Raw genomic sequence first — 16,036 nt, forward strand, 5'->3', positions numbered from 1 at the left:
ACACTGCTCGTTGCTCTCAAAGCTCAGTCCAAGTGGCATCCTGTCCTTTATGAAGTTGTCTTTCCTGCCTACACCCACCCAGGCAGAGCTGATTGCCGCCTCCTTTATGCCTCTCCTATATCATCCACATATTTCTATTGTAGCAGTGATCGCACTGTTTTGCAATGATTTGTTTACATGTCTGTCTTACACAGATGCTGGGTGATGAGCTCCTCAAAGGGCAGGAGCTGTGTTGTATTTATCTTTATACTTCCAGAGCCTAGTACAGTGGCTGGCCCATAGTAGGTGTTCAATGTTTTTTTTGTGTGTGTGTGCTGTACGCGGGCCTCTCACTGTTGTGGCCTCTCCCGCTGCGGAGCACAGGCTCCGGACACGCAGGCCCAGCGGCCATGGCTCACGGGCCCAGCCGCTCCGCGGTATGTGGGATCTTCCCGGACTGGGGCACGAACCTGTGTCCCCTGCATCGGCAGGCGGACTCTCAACCACTGCGCCACCAGGGAAGCCCTTCAATGTTTAATGAAGGAATGGATGGACCAATAAACCAAGAAGGAAATGCGCAGGAAGGAGAGGTAGATGCTAGGGCATGTCCTCCCACTACTTTCTCCCCCTCTAGCACCCCTTTGCTCACTTCTCACATCCAAGCTCCCTACCCTTCCTGTCTCCCCAATCTTGCTAAAGTTCCCCTAACCTAGGCCTCAGGAAGCATCACTTTGGCTTACAGATTGGGAAATTTTTGTCCTCACTAGATAGCTAGTATGGAGAGAGATATATGTAAATCAGATCATGAAGCTTGTAGCCAAGAAAGCCACAAGACACGGTCCTGGTCAACAAGATGTTCATGGAAGTTGTCGTGTGAGGCTTCTGAGAAAGCTCTTTTAGAAGGGACACAATTGTCTTATGTTTTTGCCTTCCGTCCTTCCTACTTGCTGGGAGCATGGACAGAACTTCTGGAGGTGAAGCCTGATTATAGAAACCTCAGGCCTGATATCTTTAAACCATGAAGCAATGTGTGCTATCCCCTATCCCTGGGTTTATAATTATGTGAGAAAATAAACCTTTATGTATGGATGCCACTAAAATCTGGTCTATGTTACTTACAGCTGAAGACAATTCCAAACTGAAAATCTAGTCTCCTTTCTTTTCTTCAGACCTGGTAAGGTCACTTCATTTTAGGACTTTTACACTTGCTATACCTTCTGCCTGAAATGTTTTTCTCTTAGATGATCACATGACTGTCCCTTCTCAAAGTCAGATATCAAGTTAGAATGTCACCTTCTCAGATGTCACCACATTGCATCCATCATTCTTTAATAATACTATCCAATTTTATTTTCTTCATTGCTTTTATCACTCTCTGAAATGCTCTATCCTTTGCATGTTTCTTTTTGTCTTTGTTCATTCAGGCTGCTATAACAAAATACTACAGACTGGGTGGCTTAAAAACAACAGAAATTTATTTCTCACAGTTTTGGAGGCTAGGAAGTCTGAGATCAAGGCACAAGCTTGGTCACATTTTGTGAGAGCCTTCTCCCTGGTTCATAGCCAGTGTCCTCTTTCTGTGTCCACACATGGTGGAAGGGGCGAGGGATATTTCTGGAGCCTTTTTTTATTAGCGCACTAATCCCATTCGTGAGGGCTCCACCCTCATGGCTTCAGTACCTCCCAAAGGCTCACCTACCAGTATCATCACATTGGGCATTAGGATTTCAACATCCACATTTTGTGGGAACACAAATCTTCAGACAATAGCACTTCTTGATTATCTTCACCATGAATGCAGGGCCCTTCTCTATTTCAGAACTGCTATGTCTCCAGCACCTAGAAAAGCATGTGGCATATGGTGGGTGCTCTATGAATAGGTTCCCAGAAAGGAAGATGACTTCCAGAGTTGGAAATGAATATATTTCCCCATCGAATATACTGTCATATGTGTTGAATAGGTTTATAATTTAGGAAATTATGGATTAAATACCATTTATGTACTGACTACTGGATAGAACATTGTTTACATGAGATAATGAATTTCAAGTTCAATTTCTTTTAATAAACTCATAATCTTGATCACAGATCATCTTATCCCCATATCCAGAAAACCCTGCCTCCCTCCCTTTTATTCCTGTTATAGCTCATCAGATTTTAACTCCTTGATGGAATTTTTTTCCTTGATTTAAAAGAAAGTTTAAATTTATTTTTTAAAAGAAGAGTCCCACTCAATCTCTGGTAGGTTTTTAAAAATTGATTTCTTGAGTGCCACTACTTATCCTCCTTACAGGCCCTATCTTATTTCACATCCTGCTTTGTGAAAATTATACTCAAGCCCTTTCAAAGGCACCTTGCCTGACTTCCTGTCCTCCCAAGTGGTTCCTGAACCTCTAATCTTTTCCATGGGTCCATTTAAAAACAGCAAAATTTTCTTAATCCCTTTGGGACCCTTCCATCTGCTCTGAATTTCAGTGCGAGGAGCATGGCAGGCAATGAGACTGCAAGTAAGACCTTGACATTTAGGAGAGTAAATTATTTCTTTTAATAGCTAGAATGTACTTTTTCATATAAAAACCATAGATGTAGACTCATAGACTAGGGCCATCCTATTACACACCCGTAAGGAATAAAAAGCAGACTAGTTCGAGTAAGTAAAGCATTTACAAGTTAAATGGTAAAAGTTAAGTCCGGGAATACAGGTTGGGGACAGAGATCGTTAGTTGTTTCCCAATATCTGCTCTCTCTCTTTTCCTTAGTAATAAAGTCCTCCTTTTATTTAAGGTGGCAGTGATAAAAGAATACATTTCCTAGTCTCCCTTGTAGTTAGATGTGACCATATGATGCAGTTCTGGAAGAAGTTTTGTTTGGGTCTGCTTAAAAAGAGCAGACCCAGCTGGGAAGAGTGGCTTTCCCCCTTCATCCTTTCTTCCAGTCTGGAACTGGGACTCATGGCTGCAGCTCCTATAATAATCTCACATCATAAAGTCAGATTGAGGATGGAAGACATAAACAAAGAGTGGGTGACAGAAATGCTGACTTCCTGGAGCCAGCACACTGGTTCCGAATTGGCCATTCTAGGGCTTCTTTTCTGTGAGAGAATAAACACTGGTGTCTTTGAATTTTTTGTTCAGTGTAGGCAAATGTAATCCATTTTTATACAGATGCTCACTTGGGGAGTTTTAAAAAAATATCCCAATGCCCAGGCTGCCTCCCAGATCATTTAAATCAGAAACTCTAGGGATAGAATTCAAACATCGACAATTTTTTTAAGTTTTCTGGGTGATTGCAGTGTGCAGCCCAGGTTGAGAATCACTGCTTCAGGCTGACAGGCCTCATATTTAGCAAGTTCAAGAATCTCCTGGGGGATGGGGTGGTGCATGTTAAAAAAATTGGATTTTCAGGGCTCATTCCCCAGAATTTTTGTTCTTTCGGTCCGAGGGCACCCCAGGTGATTCTGAGACAGGCGATGCAGGGAACACATGTGAAGAAACACTGCTTTAGGCAATGGGGCATCTTTGGAAGTTTTAAAACAAAGAAGTGACAAGATCAGAGTGTTAGGAGGATTAGTCTGGATCTAGTGAATAAATTGAAAAGAAGAGGTGAGAGACTGGTGGTAAGGAGAACAACTGGGAGGTACTACAATAGTTGATGGCCTGAGGGGACATGATTCTGAGCTAAGTGGGTGGCCACAGAAATGGGGGGGGAAAAAGGGGAAGATACAATAGACACTGAAAAAGATAAAAATACTACAGGACTTACTAACTGACAGAATAAGACCGAGGGCAACTTTAAGATACTTATTTTTAGTGACTGAATAATACCCTAGGGGTTTGATGACTTCTGGGTTAGTATGTACTTCCCCCTTTTGCTCGAACTCAGTTAAATTGCTGTAGATTATTAGTTTACTGTTTATCTACACCTGCAAATGTAATTTTTGTTAACCTGATTGTATCTAGAGTTTTCCATTAGATTGGAAACATTATTTGCTAAATCAACGCTTCTATTTAAAGACTTAGACACATTATCCTAGCAAAAGTCTATTACACAAATTTTAGTATTTGTTTATAAATATATCTAAATATATATGCACAAGCAATATACATATGTGTAAATATGTGTATAGACAAGCAATTGAATGTTTTTCATGAGATTTTTACTTTTTAAAAAACGTCATGTCTTCTAGAGCAGAGGAAATAAATGAACTGACTGGTGGTTTAGTTATTGCTCTGGAGCTTGCTGTATGTAGATATCTTTTTGGATGAGACACATCTAAACTTGCAAGGGCTAAAAGTTTAAAGAATGTTTTTTTAAAAGTGACCTCAATAGAAAATGGTTTTTTAACTATTCACTAAAAAGCCACCAAGCAGATGTTAGGGTGATATTTTATCAAATAACCTCAAACATGATTACCTTCTGAGTAATTCTAAAATACACACTGCCCACTGATTCCTTATAATAAGGAACCCCTATGCCTCAGAAAACACTATTAAGTGTGCTCTTCAAGTTCTCTCATTTAAAAACCAACATTGGTTTTATAGTTACAAACCAGAAAGAAATAACAGTCAAATGTAATAGAAATATAAAATGTAAGCTAATGTATTTGCTCCTTTTTTACTAAAGTGTGTGTCTGTGTCAAGACACAGTTTCTTTTTTTCCTCTTATTGAACTACATTTGATTTTTTCAACATTTTCTATTTTATTGTTTTTTAAAAGTATTTATGTATGATTTATTTATTTACTGGCTGTGTTGGGTCTTCGTTGGTGCACGCAGGCTTTCTCTAGCTGCGGCGAATGGGGGCTACTCTTAGTTCCGGTGCGCAGGCTTCTCATTGCGGTGGCTTCTCTTGTTGCGGAACACAGGCTCTAGGCGCGCGGGCTCAGTAGCTATGGTGCATGGGCTTAGATGCTCCGTGGCATGTGGGATCTTCCTGGACCAGGGCTCAAACCCATGTTCCCTGCATTGGCAGGCAGATTCTTAACCACTGCACCACCAGGGAAGTATAGTTGATTTTTAAATTGAAGTATATAACACAGTGTCTTTTAAGAATAGATTTAAAAATACCAAGTAAACTTAATGAACAAACAAGATGCACATTTCCTCACGAGCTTGGCACTTGGTGCAAACATGAATGAAACACAGCTTTGCCCTCTTGTACTTCACAGTATAAATAATAAAGTGATGATGAGTTTCCTAGAGTTTGTTTTAGGTTTATTTTCCCTCTAATTGGAACATCTATTAGAAAGCTCTAACAAGGTGAAAGTCATTAGATCTGTTCAAAACATAAAAAGGCTAAACTTCAACTGGCAGTGGGAGACCATGTATCTAGATTCCCTATCACGTTTAGTTTGGCTGATAAGAATAGCACACTTCCTTAATTTGGTGTGAGGCAGTCCTTTGTCACTTGCTCCTGAGTATGCTACGGCCCTGAAGCAACAGAATCAGCACCACTGAGGGACCACCACCTAATCACGTCTAGCCATGCAGATCAGAGAAAGTGAATGTCCTACGTGTGGACTGTAGGTGCATCTATACCTCCTCCTAACATTCTCTTTGGCAGTTGGATTTTGCTCCACCTTCAGACAGCAGTAACTAAACTGGTTATAGCAAAGTGCTAACCATATTGGGGATTCTTTGTGAACACATCCATTTCATACAGAAAGCATTCTATTCCATGGTCACAAACCCCACCCCTAATATGAGCTACAGTCTTGCAAATGATAAAACACTGGGTGCTGGGAAGTCTGTGTGCAAAAGTGTTGAGAAAGTATGTAGATAGTGTTGGGCAAAACACCATCCCCACTGGGCGAAACAAACAACCCAAAGTGTGTATTCTACTGCAGATGGGTGAAGGGAATTTGCTATGGGTGGAACTTTCTTCTCCCCACCCCCCAAATTCATATGTTGAAGCTCTGACACCCAGCATCTCAGAATGTGACCTTATTTGGAAATAGGTTGGTGCAGATGTGATTAGTTAAGTTAGCATGAGGTCATACTGGTACAGTAGCATGGGCCCCTAATTCAGTAAGACTGGTGTCTTTATAAAAAGGGAAAATATGGACACACACTCACACAGAAGAACATGTGAAGATGGAGGCAGAGATACTTCAACAAGCCAAGAAACACCAAGATTGCTAGCAAACCACTAGAGGCTAGAGACAGGAACAGACTCTTCCTCCCAGCCCTCAGGAGGAACCAACCCTGCCTTACCTTGGTCTTGGACTTCTAGCCTCGAGAACTGTGAGACGAGAACTTTCTGCTGTTTAAGCTACTCGGTTTGTGGTGCTCTGTTACTATAGCCCTAGAAAACTGACACAGAATTGTGCTCCCATCATTACCTCAGATGGATAGCATATTCTTTTGGTGCAGATATAACTCACCTTTCACTATTTGACCAGTGAGAGTTAAAATTTAAAAACCCAAACACCTGTAATAGGAAGGAAACATAAAGGTCAGTGTAGGTGGCCTTGGCATGCTTGCCAACCAGGCTTATTTTACTATACCTCAGGCCTCCTCCATCATGTGGATTAAAGAAAGCTGAGTGAGCTGCCTCCATGGTCAAGAAATACTCCTTCCGTTCTCTACCACCCCACGTAATTGCTGCAGTCTCAGCCAAAGTGCTGAGAGGAAGCATCACTGACTAAGCTGCAGTTCTGTATTCTCTCTCTCCCATTTCAATATCCTAGCAAACACGACAGGGAATGTACAAAAAGGGGGGCTGGAAAATACAGAGCAGAAGAGTCAAATAAGAATCAAACAAAACTAAAATAGACCGAAAAACTAGAAGAAAAAACACAAGGAGAGATGCAAGGAGAAAGGAGAAAAACACAGGCGTGGCTGGCCAGGAAAGTAATTGCTGAAAGGAAAAACCTAAAATCTGTGGATATGGATCCCTAGGATAATCATTCTGTCGTTCCCGGAAGCCATTAGGAGATTAAGATTCTCCTTGTGATCATAGTATGTTCACATCCTGACAAATTATTTCTGGACTTCAATCATCAAACTTCCTGCATGTGCCGATTTTTTCATAGCTCAGTTCTGTAAACATCATCTATGTGATTCTACACGAATTAACATAGAACACTAGAATGATGAAGCCGGACAACTCAGAAATCATTCAATTCAATTATTGAGGTGTACAGAGAATTTAAGTCTTGTCCAATGGCATAAGCTTTGTCCACATAGCTTATACCAGAGCTAGGCCAAAAGATTTTGTAAATATTATGATTAATGAAGAATCTAGGTTGATTTATACCAAGAAAGTATTTCAAAACTTAACTACTTTTGAACTTTCACATCTCCATATTGCTTTTAAGATATTATAGAAGAGGCCTTTTGGTAGCCATCTGGGAAGTTTCAACCGAGAAAATTCCTCAGACAGAACATAATGTAAGAAACCAAAGTAAACAAAAATTTATTTCAGCTAAAATATTTATTTGAAAAATATTTGAGGGGCAGATTTTTTTTTATATAAATGTACCTTGACCACCTGAATTTTAAATGTCTTATTAGTAATTACAGTAACACTAATCTGAACTTAATAATAGCATTTGCTGTATGCTAGGCAGTCTTCTAAGCGCTTCCTGTATGTTACTTTACTCAATCCTCAGAATACTGTATGGTTTGGTCCCATTATTTATTAGCCCTATTTTGCTGATTAAGAAATTGAGGCAGAGAGGACAGCATCTTTGCCCAAGGTCACACTATTTATGAGTGGTAAGGCTGAGATTTGAACACTGGCAGTCTAGCGCCAAAGTCTAAATACTTAACCGCTGTGCCGCACTGCCGTTTACCACCCTATGAAGCAATTTGCAGTATCAGTACACATGTATCCCTAGCAAGTGGTAAAATCAGGATTTTATCTGGGTCTAATCTGATTTAGAGTCAATGCTCTTTCCCACGACAGCTATATTGCCTCTCACATTAGCATACTCAAACCTCACTTCCTCTCTAGTCAGCAGCCACTAACAGAAGGTCACGGTGTGAATATCCAGTGCAACAAAGGTACCACATCAGCAAAGGAAAAGGACTCCTAATGACCAGCCCACCACCATAGCATAAACTCCTGGGGTTTGCTGGAGGTTATTGGTTCTTCTGGGCCCTCCTAGCTTATATGCTGTACTCTTCTCTCTTCACTCTCAGGAGATGGTGTGGTTGATAGAACAGGCACTAGACCAGAGAGCATGAAACCTGGGTTCCAGTCTTAGAGCAGCCTGGGACTGGCAGAATACCCCTGTCAGGGTAGGCATCACCCACCTGGCTCCCTAAATCCTCTCAACTACCCCAGGAGTGAGCATGACAACTAGTTTACAGATAAGGGAGTTGAGATTTAGAGAGTAAGTAATTCCATCAAGGTCAGCGAAGATGGTATTCAGCTCCGGTTTGCCTGACTGTAAAATCCTCATGTACACTCCACCAAGCTGTCACTTTAAATCCTCCAAATCTCAGATTCCTCAAACATAAAACAAGGATATTTTGCTAAATCAGTACTCTCTGTATCATGGAGCCCTAGGGATTCTTCAAAGATGTCTCAGAAGTCATTTGTGGAGGGAAGTTCAAGGAGACAGGGCCCAGACAACTGCCTACCCTTGATGTGTGTACATGTGCGTGTGTGCACACACACATACACAGAAACATCGAGCAGTGCCCCTCTTAGCTCTAATGCCTAGGAGAGGATCAGCATGGTGAAGGTATACTAACTGTGGTAAATCAAGCCATTCAGAGGAGACTTTGGATTCAGCTGGCTGGCTCTGCCCAGAAAACATCCAATGCCTTTGAAAGAAAAGGCTGTACCTGAACTTCTGCTGATCTAAACACAATTTGAGAAAGTGTTTCAGTTGTATCTGTGAAGATGGCCTTCTTACCCAGGGTCAGCTAGTGAGAAACACAGTCCAAGTTTTCTTCTCTTGTGTTCACCGTTCCTTGAGGGTTTCAACTGGTCAGGGATGAAAGGGATGTAGCATTTGTGGCTTAATTCTTTTTTTTTTTTTTTTTTACTTTTAACCCAAACTGTATTTTATTAAATTTAGACATCATCCATTGTAAGAAACAACACTGTTTTATGTACCATTAGGAAAGAAAAGATGCTGCCACTCAATATGATGCATCATCCATTGTAAAATGAACTGTAAATTCAGAGACATTAAAATGTTAAAGACCTTAGGGATGATGAAATTGTGGGTCTCAATAGAGAGGTCTCACAATGCCATGGGCTACCTGTGTGGTTTAATCCAACTCTGTTTTTGCTCTTCCTCTCTGTTTATCTTGCCTCATTTTCCTTTTACCCTGTCCACTTTCAACACTGCCTTCTTCCTCTGGCCCCAGAGCCAGGTGGTAGAGAAGAAAGGAGTGGTCTGTGTTGGTAAGAAATGAGACAATTCATTTACTCCTTCAAGTCCTGCCTTTCCCCCCACCTGTATTCCTACAAAGAACAACGCATTGGTGCTTAGATGACCACTATCAGGCAGGCATCTTGATGAATGCACGGAGAGTCAAGATTTACTTTATCCCATCCCTGTAGCTCGTATGCCTTTAGCTAAAGGCTACATATGTAGAAAAGAATAAAGCCAATGAAAGTCAAGTGATGAGTTCATCATACCTTTTTGATGGTGATCATACCTTTCTAAAAACATTTATTGAGGTATCCTTTACATACCATAAAATTCACTCATTTTAAGCGTGCAATTCATTGATTTTCAGAAAACATACAGTTGTACAAGCATCACTACAATTCAAATTTGAATCATTTCCATTTTACCCCAAAAAGATACCTCAAGCTCATTTGCACTCACACCCTGTTCCCACTCCAAGCCCTAGGCAACCACTGATCTCTCTGTTTCTTATAGATTTGCTTTCTCTGAGCATTTCATATAAATGGAATCATATAATACTTGGTATTTTGTGACTGGCTTCTTTCATTTTGTGTACTCTTTGGGAGGTTCATCTATACATTAGCACATCTCAGTACTTTTTTTTTTACGTGACACCTTTTTTGAATGGCAGCATTATATGGAGGAAAGTTCACAGATTTCAGAAGCATGCAAACCTGGGGCCAAATCAAAGTTGTACCATTTCTTAGTTGTGTGTCTTTGGGCAATTTCCTTAACCTCTTTAAGACCCATTTGTAGAATAAGGATACTAATCCCTCCCTCAGAGGATTATTCTATCAACTAAATGGATTTTGCCAGCAAACATGGGCAGTCAAGAAATCTAGTCTTTCTGTCTACATTCCCCAGGAATCACTGTTTTCTTACCCCTGCATTAAATTGTAAAGTAAATCCTACAGCCTCCCTACCAGCCTTCACATGAAGCTTGAAATGAGAGCCCACATAACTAGCAATATCAGGAATGGAATTCCGCCAAGGGGAATCACATCCTTCATTAATGGAGCCCAGATGGTGAGGATCTAAAGGGATTTCCTTCAATATTGCTGTCATTTTTTAGAAAGAAGGTTAAACTGTATTTCATTGTTATTTTAAGTAGGAAAATGTTTCGAATTGTATTCTAGAACATTCTACAGAGTTGGCCTTACTTTCGCAAGCCTCTAAGAACAACCTATTTTCCCACTAATTCTTATAAAACTGCCCCCAATAACATCAACCCTCAGATAACATGTAAGTAAGTAGTAAAGGGCTATAACCCCCTGAATTCATAAAATTGACCTCAAATCCTCAAAACTCAACTTTTAGCCAATAGTTTCAGACTCTTTCTTTCATAAACCTTTAGAAGAACCTGAATTTCATGTGTGTAGCAGAATAGACTAAATTGAACTCCTTGTTTATTTCTCCAGTCCATCTTCTCTCATTAGAACATATCAATTTGAGTTCCAAGTTAAAGGAACTCTGGATATAAGTATACCATGCACTCTTGGACACAGAGTTTACAAAGATGCAGTTCCTTAGCCCTGAGCCCTCTTTTTCCTTCTGAATCATTGTTTCTCCACAGTTTTCAGTCCACCATGATTCCCTTTTGTGTTTCTGATTGTTTTTCTCTCTTCTTCTCTGAGATTTATCACAGCTGCATTTCTTCCCCAAATTCCTTAAACACTTAATTCCTTTCCACCTCCTAGATTCACTCCCAGATTTTACTTCCTGTTAAGTATAGTATAACAGTTAAAACAGAAAAGGATAATACTTTTCAATATTTCTACTAAATTAAATAGGTTTGCAACTATTTTATGTATCTCTCACTTCAAGGAGGTTAGCACAGTGAATCATTTTTCATCATGTAAAATGTCTGTTGTCAAACGTAGACTACTTATTAAGAGAGGCGACATATGGCTTTCTATCCTTTATATACTAATAATTGTCACTGTATATATTAATGGCATTAAAGATAACAAAGAGTGACTCTTTCAAAAAAGTAAATTAGATACAATCCCTACAAGTGATCAATCTGCAACATTATCAGGAGAGTCTGACTAACTAGAACTTCTACTGTGATGAAACCATACTCACGAAGACAAATAGATAAAAGCTATATCCAGACCGAATCAAACACTTAAATCAATGTATCTGCATAAGGAGTCCTGTGTTTCCTTGCTCTCTGTACTTACCTGAAAATAGGAACTTTTAACAAAATCCAGGACTAACTTTTCTCCCACTATTGAGAGATCGGGAAGGAGTGAGTGTGGTCTCAGGAGAGAAGTTTTCACTCACTGTCTTATCACCTAAATTAGGCATGAGAATCCATAAATGTAATAAAAAGAAATAAAAATAATTGGGGGGGCACAAAAAGCTTAAATTTAGTTAGATTTGTGAATTTCCCCAATCTTTAAAAAGCTTTCCTCATGTTAAAACTTCCCTTTCATACACTACAGTGAAGAGAGTAATTTATATCCAAGACTTTATTTTAGGGAATTTATTTTAAATGATATCATAGGAATTTATCGCATGGTGTAAATAGTTTAGTAAATCTGGGATTCAGCAAAGATTTTTCCCCTACTGCACAGGGCTTTTGTGCAGTAGATGTTTAGCAGCAGATGACAAAATAATCTTGAGGCATGATGATTTAACTTCAGTTTGGTGCCCAAACATTCTGCAAAAACATCTTAAGCCCCAAATTCCAACATGTGGCCAGCATATTGAAAGTTAATTTTTAAAAAAATCACTTAATAACCCAAATATTCAATACATATATAAGAATCACACAACTTTTGGATTATAATTTGGTCTACAGTCTGTTCATAGCTCTCTAGAAAATCCTGATCTCGGGGTGATTGGTTAAAACCTCACATTTGCAGAGAACATCTCTCAGGCCTCGGTCACCATAAATATCTGCCTGCATGCACACATCATGTATATGAATTACCAAATAATGCCAAGAGTCTCCTACCCCGAGATGGCAGCAAGTTTTTGGTGTGCCTGGCGGGCCATTTCACAGCCTTTGGTTCTTGTCCTGTGCATTTCCACCCTGAGTGAGGGGCAGCTGACAGAGACGTCCCCGATAGAAATGACCAATTCTCGGTACAGGGCCACTTGCGTGTTGAACTCTTGGACAAGCTGGAAAAGAGAGTGAGTTTCTTTCGTAAGACACTGATCAGGAAGTTTCCTATTTTGCGTACCTAAACAGAGGCTTTCGCTGACCCCTGAGACACCTCCCCAAATCTCCTGCTAAAGAGCCTACAGATTGTTTAAAGATTGGGGCACAAAGATGTAAGTTCTCTTCATCCAAAGCAAGCGTTTATTTTTCATCAGTAAGTCTCGTCAGGGAAGCTCTGTTTCCAGACCTACTTGCCGCCACCCGTTCAGACTCAGTTTCTGAAGAGCCAGAGCATATTTGGAGAGCTACCATGCCACTCCCAGGTAACTAGAGAGTGATGCTGGGAACTCTCGCATAGAATTCTCCCCTCTACCACAGCTGGGATGTGGATTTGAATTGGCCTGGGGATAAAGGCCAAAGGTGGGTTATATTAGGCAAACCATTCACCTCCTGCCGGACCACTGAACCGCTCCGGCCGGGCTCCGAGCTTGACGGGAAGACCGGCTACAGCCTCTGAGCTGGAACCTTCGTCCCCTCCGCAGAGCCCCGTGCACTCTATTTGGGTTTGTTTGCTACTGTCTCCCCACAAAGCAGCACTCTTACCTACTCAGCCCCTCCCTCCCTGGTGAGCCAGCCAGTTCACCGTGTCTTTCCTATCTGCCATTCTCCGAGGGGGTAGAGGCACGACCTACAGCCGCTGACCCTAAGACCATTTCAGCGGCACTTCTTGGCGGGGCCAGTACGACCCGGGTGTCACCCCGAATCTGGGGGACTGCAGATTTAAAAATAGTGCATGTGCACGTGACCGGCATGGAGGAGCTGAGGGTGGCGGAGTTCCTGGCACTCAGGCAAAATATTAACGTACACGATTCCCCCCACCTCTCCAAAAAAAAAAAAACAAAACAAAAACAAAAAAACAAAAGGAGGCGAATTTTCCACCTACCATCTTGCAATCGTCCAGGGCTCGTTGGGTTTTGTGGGCGCTCTCGGAGCCGCTGCCCCTGCGCTCCCAATCCCGGCTCTGCAGCGGGGGCTTGCTGATCTGGAAGATTGAGGAGCGGGTGGACCGGCTGGGGCGCTTTTTGCGCCCATTCGGTGCAGAACTCATGCATACACATCCACCAAGCCGAAGCCGCTGGTGCAGTGCGCCCCGGCGCGGGCGGCCAGGTAGTTGCCCTACGCGCCGCCGCCAAGCAGCCGGAGCCGGGACCCGAGGCGCGGCGCTCACAGGCTTGGGACTGGCTGCGCGGGTGGGTAACCTTCAGCTTGAAGGAGAGCCGGGGAAGCGCTGGCTGTGCCGTGCAGCATCGCTTCCACTAGCAGCGAGGAAGGAGCTCGGTCAAGTTCTGCTCAGCAGCACTGCCGGCCCTGTCCCGGGAGCTGGACGCTGGCGCGGGCTCGCACTGCCTTCCGCTCGGCATGGATCGCAAGGCTGGGCGAGAAGGAACACGCCGCCCGGCGGTTCCTAGTTTCCATTCAGATGGGTGAGCAGCTTTCAAAGCCTGCGCTGCCAGGTGGAGGGGAGGGCGGGCAGGGGGAGATTGTCGCTCTAGCTTCGGGTGTCTTCCCGCAGCGGCGCTCCGTTCGTCTATCTCCTCCCTCCCCCGTCACCAGGCCTGGAAGGGCTGGCAGTCCCCGAAGCAGGCTGTTGGTCGTTGTCTTGATTCCTCGTCTCCACGGGGCTCATCTGTTTGAGGATCCCTAATGAATCCGTGGCGGGACTGGCAGACGCAGGGAATCGGTCCGGCTGACGTTGTTCGCGGCCCCGCACATTGATAGGACAGGAATACTAATGTGATCCGTCCATACAACCCCCTTCCCCCTCCAGGGTTTATGCACTTATCCAATCAAATCCCCGGGAACATCAATTGCAATATTACTTCATCTGCTCTATTATTAGAAACGAAAAGTGTCATCAGAGTGGAGCACTTTGCCACATGCTGGGACATAAACACGGATTTCAGATCAACCAGTGTGAGCTTGAGGCCCTCACCTTCCAACACATTCCGGGGCCACAGATTAGTAAAGCCCAACGAGGAGGGAGTGAGGTTTTTGCCTCAGAAGGAAGATCTCTTGATAACGGTTTTTAAAAATAGCTCTGTTTCCGGGAGTTTTGTTGTGGTGTTTTTGTTTTTGTCTATGTTCACCATGTGCCGGGAGAGAAACCTGCAGCAGTGGGAGCAGAACGCAAGAGGGCTTCAGTCAAACTGGTCCTCAACCCATCCCATCCCATCTTAACGAGTCAAGCTCCTGGTCTTCCATTCCAGAATCTCAGCTGGGTCTCAGGACCCAGCTCTGAGAGTTTCCCAATAGAGATTTGAACAAATAAGAGCCAACAGGCCTCCCTGGACACTCAAAATGACTCAACTCTCCTTTATGGGACATCAGTGACCCAGAAGCCAATGGAGGTGGCCCAGGATAGTAGGGAAGATGACTGTGTGAAAGGGGGCCCTGGGGGGTGAGTTCCTTGGCCATTTAAGTTCACCCTTACCATTGGCATCCTAAGATTCTTCTGGAAGGAAAAGAGGTAGCATGGGCATTCAACTCCAGTGCTCTGAGAATGCTTGTTCCCATGAATGGTTTGTTTGGAGGGGACAGGTAAAGAAGTCTGCCACAGGGGAACTACTTATGTGTTGCAGAGCCTAATGAAGAACAAAAAGGAGGTTTCTGGTCAATCTCTTAAGGGGTTATAGAGAGTACACAGAGAGGGAGAGCCAGAAATAGCCAGAAAGGCTAACACCCTAAGGAGACATTTCCAGAAAGTTTTTACAAGGCAGGTGAATATAATGGGGTAGTATAATAAGAAAGATATTTTGGTCTTTGTCCTCAGTTCCTGGCACAGAGCTCCTAAATCCCTTGTAATTTCCCTAGTGATAAGGGTGATAGGAACCCCTTGTCACCAGAAAGACCAAGCCTTGATTAGGCATTTGGAACTTTCAGCCCGCCCCCCCCCCCAACTTCCTCAGAAGGGAGAGAGGCTGGAGACTGATTTAATCATGAATAGCCAATAGTGTGACCAATCATGCCTACATAATGAAACCTCCATAAAAACCCCTAAACAATGGGGTTCAGGGAGCTTCTGGGTTGGTGAAGACATAGGTTTGCTGGGAGGTTGGCATACTCAGAGATGGGGCATGGCATCTCCCCCTCCCCCCTCCCATACCCTACGCATCTCTTTCTGAGTCGTATTCTTTATAATAAGCTGGTAAGTAAAGTGCTTTCCCAAGTGCTGTGAATCATGCTACCAAATTACCAAATCTGAGAGGCATTTGTGGGAACCCCCGAATTTGTAGCCAAGTTGAACAGAAGTATAGGTAATCTGGGGACTTTATACTTGTGACTGGTCTCTGCAGTGAGGGCAGATTTGTGGGTCTGAGCCCTTAAACATGTGGGGACTGACGCTAACTCCAGGTATTGAGTTGTAGGACACCCAGTTGGTGTTGGAGAGTTGGAGAAATAGTGTTGAAAAAGATACCATGTATTTGGTTGGGGAGGAAAAAACCCTAACTAGGGAATATCTGAATGGATATTCAGCTGCATTTTCATAGTGCTTCACAAAAGATTGAGTCAGTTTTC

General features: G+C 42.7%; 1 protein-coding gene across 2 annotated transcripts in view; it reads right to left on the reverse strand.

Annotated features, from left to right (window-relative positions):
* The window catches only part of RGS7BP (regulator of G protein signaling 7 binding protein), a 122,924-nt gene extending 108,671 nt beyond the window's left edge, over positions 1–14,253 (reverse strand). Inside the window, exons 1-2 of one of the 2 annotated variants that reach the window (XM_032629176.1) lie at positions 13,404–14,253; positions 12,314–12,480 (exon numbers count right to left, since the gene is read on the reverse strand). In XM_032629176.1, coding sequence (XP_032485067.1) covers positions 12,314–12,480; positions 13,404–13,568 — 332 coding nt within the window. In that variant the 5' untranslated portion in view covers positions 13,569–14,253. Of the gene's footprint in view, positions 1–12,313; positions 12,481–13,403 lie in introns of those variants that run through there. The other variant, XM_032629177.1, reaches the window with a different exon arrangement.
* Between the last annotated feature and the right edge of the window lie 1,783 nt (positions 14,254–16,036).

The sequence above is a fragment of the Phocoena sinus genome, chromosome 3, assembly GCF_008692025.1.
Source record: "Phocoena sinus isolate mPhoSin1 chromosome 3, mPhoSin1.pri, whole genome shotgun sequence".
NCBI classification, from domain to species: Eukaryota; Metazoa; Chordata; class Mammalia; order Artiodactyla; family Phocoenidae; genus Phocoena; species Phocoena sinus.